The sequence below is a fragment of the Apteryx rowi genome, unplaced genomic scaffold (genome assembly GCF_003343035.1).
Source record: "Apteryx rowi isolate R43461 unplaced genomic scaffold, aptRow1 scaffold_1374, whole genome shotgun sequence".
Taxonomy (NCBI): domain Eukaryota; kingdom Metazoa; phylum Chordata; class Aves; order Apterygiformes; family Apterygidae; genus Apteryx; species Apteryx rowi.
This window is the reverse complement of record NW_020447613.1, coordinates 54,827-63,933: the sequence shown is the minus strand read 5'-3', so window position 1 is coordinate 63,933 and position 9,107 is coordinate 54,827. Positions and strand designations below refer to the sequence as shown.

General features: G+C 56.6%; 1 protein-coding gene across 1 annotated transcript; it reads left to right on the top strand.

The window, feature by feature from the left end:
• The first annotated feature begins 585 nt into the window (after nt 1-585).
• Nucleotides 586-8,358, top strand: LOC112961738 (antigen peptide transporter 2-like). The gene is given in 13 exon segments (XM_026057224.1): nt 586-592; nt 5,026-5,064; nt 5,289-5,783; nt 5,866-5,980; nt 6,094-6,224; nt 6,302-6,507; nt 6,588-6,785; nt 6,865-6,993; nt 7,081-7,269; nt 7,346-7,519; nt 7,594-7,753; nt 7,842-7,978; nt 8,055-8,358. Coding segments are annotated over 13 exon segments (2,172 nt in total). The 3' UTR covers nt 8,247-8,358.
• Nucleotides 8,359-9,107: the final 749 nt, after the last annotated feature.

The following is a 9,107-nucleotide window of genomic DNA, read 5'->3' as shown; positions in this document are numbered from 1 at the left end:
AGGAACAGGATTGGGAGTCTTAAATAGTATAGATGCCGAGGTACTTGTAAATAAATTGAGCACAACAACAAGTGACTTAAACAAATTAGAACACCCATTACRGTCCTCCCTATTAGCATTGGGAACTAACCAATGGCTGTTGTCTGATGTATTGCCTCAGTGGGAAGGAATTAACGAAAGGGACCATCGATTGATTGTGGATGCACTTGGTGCAGTCCAAATTAATGTTTCTCTAGCTCTCAGTTGTATCCAAGCGCAACTGTGGATGCAATCTATGGTAGCAGCAATCATAAGGGAAGGTGAAGAGGGCACCTTACCCACTGAAATTCGAAAGGTAATTTGGGATAATGCAACTAAATTTGAAAAAGAATTCCAGTCCTGGTGGTACTTAGTCAATTTTACTTATAACCCCATCGATAATAAGGCCACAGCTTTTGTCTTAACAATACGCAATGCTTCGGTATACACCATATACCCGATCATTGCGCTGGGATTAAGCCACAATGGGACTATACTCTATCCGATAGAACATAGAGTATGGGCTCAACGAAACAGAAACAAATGGCAAACTGTTGATGTTAACGCATGTGTTGTACGGGAACAACAAGGATTTATTTGTGAGAGTAATACCATCAAAGCTCAAGACATTTGTCTTGATACGGAACAAAATGTTTGTCATTTCGAAATACACCCTGATGAAACCCCTGAAACTGTACTTGTATATATTGGAAAAGGGTGTGTCTGTATGAGAACTCTCTGTAATCTTATATTCATAGATAACATTACTGTAGACACAAGTAATCTTTCAAATATTTGTGTTTGTAATTTTTCTAAAGTTATGGGCTGTGACTTTAATTATTCAGCTCCTGTTGTGGCTCATCAATTAATACAATCTAATTATACCTTAAGTCAAGATTTATTRCCTACCCCCATCGGAATGAACCTTACATTGGTACAGAAACTACTACAACATGATGACCTGTGTCAACTGTTAAAACACATCTGAAATAATGGACAAAAAACTCTAATCACCGTTCATCATGATGCAGAAGAGATACTCCATATCTTGGAAAGAGTGAAGAAGRATGGAGAATATCATTGGTGGGAGACTCTTCTGGGATGGTCACCAACTGCAACAGGGATCTATAATCACATGTTGCACCCAGTAAYAGTTATGTTAAGTTTGACCATGTTATGCCTATTGCTTACAACCATATTGTATGTAAGATTATGGAGAGTGATAGTACGACTCGGAAGGCTTCGAGAACTCTGCTTAACATATTAGCAGGGATGCTTAATAAAAACAAAGGGAGGACTGTTAGAGAATATTGAACTGAAGCTGTCTAGAATTAATTGCTTAGCATAACTTACTTAGCATTAGTAGCTAAATTTGCTGAAGCCTTAGGCCTCAGGCTGTGAACTTGCTGTGAACTTTTACTTAGATAAGTAAAAGGGGGGGCCCCAGAGCCGGTTCAACCTGGAGGGATAAAGAAGTTACATGGACAGCAGGAGTAGCCAACCTTGAAGATAAGCAGCAGCCTGCCTAGAGACAACGAAGGGGCCCAGTGAAGAAGGGGAAGACCCCAGACCTAACTGTTACTATTGGTCCAAACTATCGCTTGAGGGGTGGGGAATTTAGATTGTAAGGGTATAATTGCCCAGGGATTTCTGTGTTCGGGGTCCCTCTTTGGAGGCACCCAGCTCGAGCTGTAATTACCGCACGTGTGTCATTAAATTTTATTTTTCTTCAATCTGACTTCGAACTTCTGCCTCAGCAGGAACCTAGGGTCGGACCCTGTTATGGAGGCCAGCGAGCCTGATTTTCCATAACAATATGGCAAAATACATATTTTTAGAACCCCTTGGGCCAGATATCGGTCTATCTGCTTTTGTATGCTTTTTTTCGGCTTCTTGGGGCATAGGATACTGTTTTATAGCTGGTGGTGCTCCTCCCTTTGTTTTTATAGCTACAGGTTGGGCTGAGGCCAACAGCCCAACGTCTGTGCCGGTTTTACTCTGTAACGTTGCTGCTACAGATTTCAGCACTTCTGGTAGTTATTTTTACTTCGGGGTTTGGGCCTTCTGGAATTACTCATCCCCGTAATTATTAGATCCATTCCTTCAGGCAATAAGCGCAATTCTACATCTAGGGTTTGCAAAAGATCCCTTCCTAGCAAACATGCTGGAGATTCTTCAGCTCCTACAGATTTCCCCCGTACRCTTTTGTTTCCTATTGTTACCAAGAGAGGTTTACTTAACCTCTTTTCCCTCCCCCCTGCAACTCCGTGTATTAGAACCTTATCTTTAGTTCTGGATCTTTTGGGGTAAAATTTAAAAGAGAGAATGTGGCTCCTGTATCTACTAAAAATTCAACTTCCTGGCCTTCCACTTTGCCCACTTTATGTCCCTTTTGGTCTGAATGAATTCCCCACATACCAAAAAATCCCAATCCTACTGCCTCCTCAGGGTCATCAGGGCTCCCTTCCTCTGGTCATTGTGAGTGGTTATCATCTCCTTGGACTAACTCTTTGCATTGGTAGTTCCCTTCTCTAGTCAGACCTCATGGCTGAAGGGGACATTACAAAATCACAGAATGGTTGGGGTTGGAAGGGACCTCTGGACATCATCTAATCCAAACCCCTGCTCAAGCAGAGCTCACCTAGAGCGCGTTGCCCAGGATTGCGTCCAGGCAGCTTTTGAGTATCTGCAGGCAAGGAGACTCCACAGCCTCTCTGGGCAACCTCTTCCAGTGCTCTGTCACCCTCACAGGGAAGAACTTTTTCCTCAGATTCACATGCGACTTGCTGTGTTTCAGTTTGTGCCCATTGCCTCGTGTCCTGTCGCTGGGCACCACTGAAAAGAGTCTGCCTCCAGCCTCTTGACACCCTCCCTTCACATAGTTGTATACATTGATAAGATGCCCCCTCGGTCTTCTCTTCTCCATGCTCAACAGGCCCAGCTCTCGCAGCCTTTCCTCAGAGGAGAGATGCTCCAGTCCCCTAATCATCTTTGTAGCCCTTCGCTGGACTTGCTCCAGTTGTGCCATGTCTCTCTTGTGCTGGGGAGCCCAGAAGTGGCCACAGCACTGCAGCTGTGGCCTCAGCAGGGCCTTGAGGAGAGGGGGAGCATCCCCTCCCTCCACCTGCTGGCAACACTCTTCCTCATGCAGCCCAGCATCCCATTGGCTGCCTTGGCCACAAGGGCACATTGCTGCCTCATGCTTAACTTGGTGTCCACCAGCACTCCCAHGTCCTTCTCCGCACAGCTGCTTTCCAGCACCTCAGCCCCCAACCCCAACCTGTCCTGCTGCATGGCCTTATTGCTCCCTAGCTGCAGCAGCGTGCACTTGCCTTTGTTGAACTTCAGGAGGTTCCTCTGCGCCCACCTCTCCAGCCTCTCCACGGCTCTCTGAATGGCAGCACAGCCTTCTGGGGTCTCAGCCTCTCCTCCCAGTTTTGTATCATCAGCAAACTTGCTGAGGGTGCCCTCTGTGCCTTCATCTAGGTCATTGAGGAAGAAGTTGAACCAGTCTGGACCAGTACTGACCCCTGGGGGACACCACTAGCTACAGGCCTCCAACTAGACTCTGCACCGCTGAGCACAACCCTCGGAGCTCTGCCATTCAGCCAGGTCTCAAGCCACCTCACTGTCCACTCATCTAGCCCTCTCTTCCTCAGCTTCCCTAGGAGGATGTTATGGGAGACAGTGTCAAAAGCCTTGCTGAAGTCAAGGCAGACAACAGCCACTGCTCTGCCCTCATCTCCCCAGACACTCATTCCATCCCAGAAGGCTATCAGCTTGCTTAAGCAGGATTTCCCCTTCCCCTTGGTGAAGCCATGCTGAAGACTCCTGATCACCTTCTTTTCCTCCACATGCTTGGAGATGGCCTCCAGGATGAGCTGCTGCATCACCTTTGCAGGGATGGAGGTGAGGCTGACTGGCCCGTAGTTTCCCGGGTGCTTCTTCGTGCCCTTTTGGAAGAGTGGGGTGACACTGGCTTTCTTCCAGGCTTCAGGCACCTCTCCTCTTCTCCACGACCTTTCAAAGAGGATGGAGAGTGGCCTAGCAATGACATTTGCCAGCTGCCTCAGCACTCGTGGGTGCATCCCATCAGGGCCCATGGATTTGTGGGTGTCAAGTTTGCCTAAATGATCTCTAACCCAATCCTCCTCCACCAAGGGAAAGTCTTCCTTTCTCCAGACTTTCTCTCTTGCCTCCAGGGTCTGGGGTTCCTGAGGGCTGACCTGAGCAGTAAACACTGAAAGCAAAGAAAGCATTCAGTAACTCTGCCTTCTCTGCATCCTTCGTCACCAGGGCACCCACCCCATTCAGCAAWGGGCCCACATTTTCCCTAGTCTTCCTTTTGCTACTGATGTATTTGAAGAAGCCCTTCTTGTTGTCCTTGACATCTCTTGCCACATTTAATTCCAAATGGGCCTTAGCCTTCCTCCTCGCATCCCTGCATCCTCTGACAACGTTCCTCTATTCCTCCCAAGTGGCCTGGCCCCCTTTCCACTTTCTGTCTACTTCCTTCTTCTGGTTGAGTTTTGCCAGGAGCTCCTTGCTCATCCATGCAGGTCTTCTGCCTCCTTTGCTTGACTTCTTACTCATAGAGATGCTCCAATCTTGAGCCTGGAGGAAGTGATGCTTGAGTATTAACCAACTCTCTTGGACCCCTCTTCCTTCTAGGGCCCTAACCCATGGGGTAAGCCCTGTGCGGTGGGAGAGAGGTAGGGTCGGGGGCAGGGCCTGGAAGCAAAAGCGAAAGCGCTGCGGAGCTGTCGGGACACGGGACTGCGCGCAAGCGGTGGGACTGGCCCGGATCGAACTGAACTGACCTGGACCGGCGGGACCGAGGGGCGCCGGGCTGGAGTGGACCAGATGGGACCGGGGGGCCTGGCAGGGACTGGGTCCCCCAGGAGGGGGAACCGAACTGGGAGCACAGGGGAGAGCCCACGAGGGACTGGGAGGCCAAACTGGGAGGACTGGGAAGAGCCCGAGGGGGCCGGGTAGGGTCTAGGGGAGCAGGGCAGGGACTGGGAAGGCTGGACTGGGAGCACTGGTGCTGACTAGTGTGTGCTCTAGGGTGCCGGGCAGGGTGTAGGGGAGCCAGGCAGGGACTGGGAAACCAAACTGGGAGTACTAGGGTGTGCCCAAGGCTGGTGGGCAGGGTGTAGGGGACAAGGGCAGTGACTGGGGTACTGGACTGGGAGCACTGGTGTTGACTGGTGTGCACCCTAGGGTGAAGGTCAGGGTCTAGGGGAGCCGGGTTGGGGCCGCCGCCCCAGGGTCCCTCGCCATGTGGGTGCCGCTGGCCCTGCGCCTCGCTGGCGCCCTTTTCCTGGCTGACATGGCAGTGCTGGTGGCACTGGCCCGACTGGGTCTGGAGCTGGCCTGGCTGGGCCTGGCGGCCGCCTGGCTGGAGGCCGGGCTGCGCTTCCCTGCGCTGGCCGTGGCCGGGCGGCTGCTGGCCCCTGGCAGGCCCTGGGGTGCCACGGCCTTGCTCTGCCTGGCCCCTGCCACCTTCCTGGCCCTGCAGGCCTGCCTGGCCCTGCCCGGGTCTCCCCCGGCCCTGCTAGCCACCGCCTCGCCGGGGTGGCTGGCGCTGGCCTATGGGGCGTCCGGGCTGGCCCTGCTGACCTGGCAAGCGCTGGGCCACAGGGCGCCCGCCAACGCCGGTGCCCCCAAAGCAAAAGCCACCCTGTGCTGGCTGCTGGCCCTCACTTGGCCTGAGTGGCCCTACCTTTGCGGGGCCTTCGTCTTCCTGATGCTGGCTGTGATCGGTGAGTGGGGGATCACTGGGCGGGCGGCCACCCGGGAAGTCTGGGGTCCTGGGTCAGTACTGCCCGTCCCTTCCCTATGCAGGTGAGACCTTCGTCCCCTACTACACTGGGAGAGTCATCGACATCCTGAGCAATGGTTTCAACGCTGACTCCTTCACCACCGCCATCTGGCTCATGTGCCTGGCCTCTGTGGGCAGGTAGGACCAGCAAGAGCCCCCTGCGCACCCTGTCCCCCATCCCGGCAGTGCCCAGGTGGCCTCAGCGCCCTTGGGATGGTTTTGGTTTGTTTTCCCCCCCATCTCTGCTCCAGCTTGCTGTTCGCTGCCTGCTGCGGGGGCTGCTTTATCTTCATCATATCCCGCCTCAACTTCCATACCTGCAACCAGCTCTTCTCCCACCTGGTGCGCCAGGAGCTGGCCTTCTTCCAGCAGGTGAAGACAGGTGGGTGTCCCTGTCCTCACACCCCCATGTCCCCTGGCCAGAGGCTCAGCCCTGTGTGTCTTCCCCCTTCCCCACAGCTGATCTCACATCCCAGCTCGCCACGGACGTGCCCGTGATGAGCAGGGTGGTGACCACCAATACCAATGTCTTCTTGCGGTACCTGTTGAAGGCCCTGGGGCTCTACGGCTTCATGGTGGGGCTGTCGTGACGCCTGACGCCGCTCACGCTGCTGGAGCTGCCCCTCGCTATCGCGGCCCGCAAGCTCTACGACATTCGGCACCAGGTACTGGCGAGGCCGGGTGGGCAGTGGGGCTGTGCCCGGACCATCCCATGCACCTCTGGTGACCACCCAGCCCCCCCCAGGCCCTGCTGCAGGCCATCTTGGAGGCCAGGGCACGCGCCGAGGTGGTGGTGCAGGAGGCCGTCTCCTCCATTGAGACGGTGCAGGGCTTTGGCGCCGAAGAGGAGGAAGCGCGCCGCTATGAGCGGGCGCTGGACGAGACGCGGCGGCTGAAGGACCGGTGGGACCTGAAGCAGGCCCTCTTTGTGCTCTTCCAACGGGTGAGGGGGGTACAGGAGGTGGCCGGGCGCCCCACGGCCCTTGGCGCCGCTCACCCTTGGCTCCCTCAATCTCTTCCAGATGCTGCAGGTGGCCATGCAGGCGCTGATGCTCTACTGCGGGCGCCAGCAGATCCACAAGGGCGTCCTCACCATGGGCAGCCTGGTCTCCTTCCTCCTCTACCAGGGCAACATCAGCCGTCATGTGCAGGTGAGGCCCCGCAGCACGGCCTCAGCCTCGGCCTTGCAGCAGCCTGATCGCTCGGCCCCGGGTCCAACCCGCTCTGCCGCTGCCCAGGCGCTGGTGTGCATGTACGGGGACCTGCAGAGCAACGTGGGAGCTGCCTGCAAGGTCTTCAAGTACCTGGACCGAGAGCCGGCGGTGGGCACGGCCGGCACACAGGTGCCCGGCGTGCTGCGGGGCCACGTCACCTTCCGGAACGTCTCCTTTGCCTACCCGGCGCGTCCTGAGGAGCTCGTGCTCCAGGTAGGGGCGCGGGAGGCGCTGGCCTGCCTGGCCCCGGGACTGACCCCGGGGCTCTGAGCACTACCCGCCTTCCCAGGACGTCTCGTTCGAGCTGCACCCCGGGGAGGTGACGGCGCTGGTGGGGCTGAACGGCAGCGGGAAGAGCACCTGTGTGGGGCTGCTGGAGCGTTTCTACGAGCCCCAGGCCGGGGAGGTGCTGCTGGACGGGGTGCCGCTGCGGGAGTACGACCACAAGTACCTGCACCGCCAGGTGAGGGCAGCGGAGGGCGGGCRGYRTGCCTGTGGTGAGTTGGGCCTGGCCTCAGCCTCCGCCTCTCGTGGCAGGTGGCACTGGTGGGCCAGGAGCCCGTGCTCKTCTCYGGCTCCRTCCGCGACAACAYTGCCTAYGGGCTGGAGGGCTGYGGGGAGCAGGASGTCAGGGCYGCAGCCCGAGCYGCCGRCGCCTTGGACTTCATCTCYRCYCTGGACAAGGGCTTTGACACGGGTGAGGTGGTGCGACAGGGCCCTGGGGCRGCTGGGAACYSAGGCGTCCRKRCTGCSSTCATGCCYGCTCCTCTTCYTCCTYCCTGCAGACGTGGGGGAGAAAGGRGGGCAGCTCTCRGCGGGGCAGAAACAGCGGGTCGCYATCGCMCGGGCCYTCATCCGGYRCCCCTCCGTCCTCATCCTCGAYGAGGCCACCAGYGCCCTGGATGGGGACAGYGAGCTGGCGGTGAGCAGAGGGTGGYGGTGGGAGYRGRGGYACYGGGGGGCAGCYRGAYGCTGACGGGGTGCCGGTSTCTCCGCAGCTGCRGCAGTCRGTGCTGCGCGGTGGCRCCCGCACTGTGCTGCTCATCGCRCACCGCCCRCGGATGGTGGAGAGCGCCGACCGCATCGTGGTGCTGGAGCGCGGCGCCGTGGTTGAGATGGGGACGCACGCCGAGCTCCTGGCCCGCGGYGGGCCCTACTCCCGCCTGGTGCGGAGTGAGCGCCATGAGTGACGACCTGCCGGGGGGTCGGCTTTGGGCTCACACCCGGCTGCGGGCAGGCAGGAGGAGCCTCCTTTCACAGCTGGTGCTGCAATTTGTGTGAAATAAATGGGACTTGCTCCAGCAAGGAGGTTTCTGGTCCTTGGGGGCAAATGTCTTCGTCAGGGCCCTGGATGAAGGGGCAGAGTGCACCCGCAGCAAGTTTGCTGATGCTCCCAAATGGGGAGGAGCGGCTGATACCCTGGGGGGGGGGCTGAACTGCCACTCAGAGGGACCTGGACAGGCTGCAGAGGTGGGCAGGAAGGAACCTCGTGAAGTTCAAGAAGGGAAAGTGCAGGGTGCTGCACCTAGGGAGAAGTATCTCCATGCACCAGGACAGGTTGGGGGTTGAGGTGCTGGAAAGCAGCTGTGAGGAGAAGGACGTGGGAGTGCTGGTGGACACCAAGTTAAGCGTGAGGCAGCAATGTGCCCTTGTGGCCAAGGCGGCCAATGGGATGCTGGGCTGCATGAGGAAGAGTGCTGCCAGCAGGTGAAGGGAGGGGATGCTCCCCCTCTCCTCAGCCCTGCTGAGGCCACAGCTGCAGTGCTGTGGCCACTTCTGGGCTCCCCAGCACAAGGGAGACATGGCACAACTGGAGCAAGTCCAGCAAAGGGCTACAAAGATGATTAGGGGACTGGAGCATCTCTCCTCTGAGGAAAGGCAATGAGAGCTGGGCCTGTTGATCGTGGAGAAGAGAAGACTGAGAGTGCATCTTAATGAATACAACTATGTGAAGGGAGGGTGTCAAGAGGCTGGAGCCAGACTCTTTTCAGTGGTGCCCAGCGACAGGATGCGAGGCAACGGGCACAAAGTGAAACACAGCAAGTCGCATG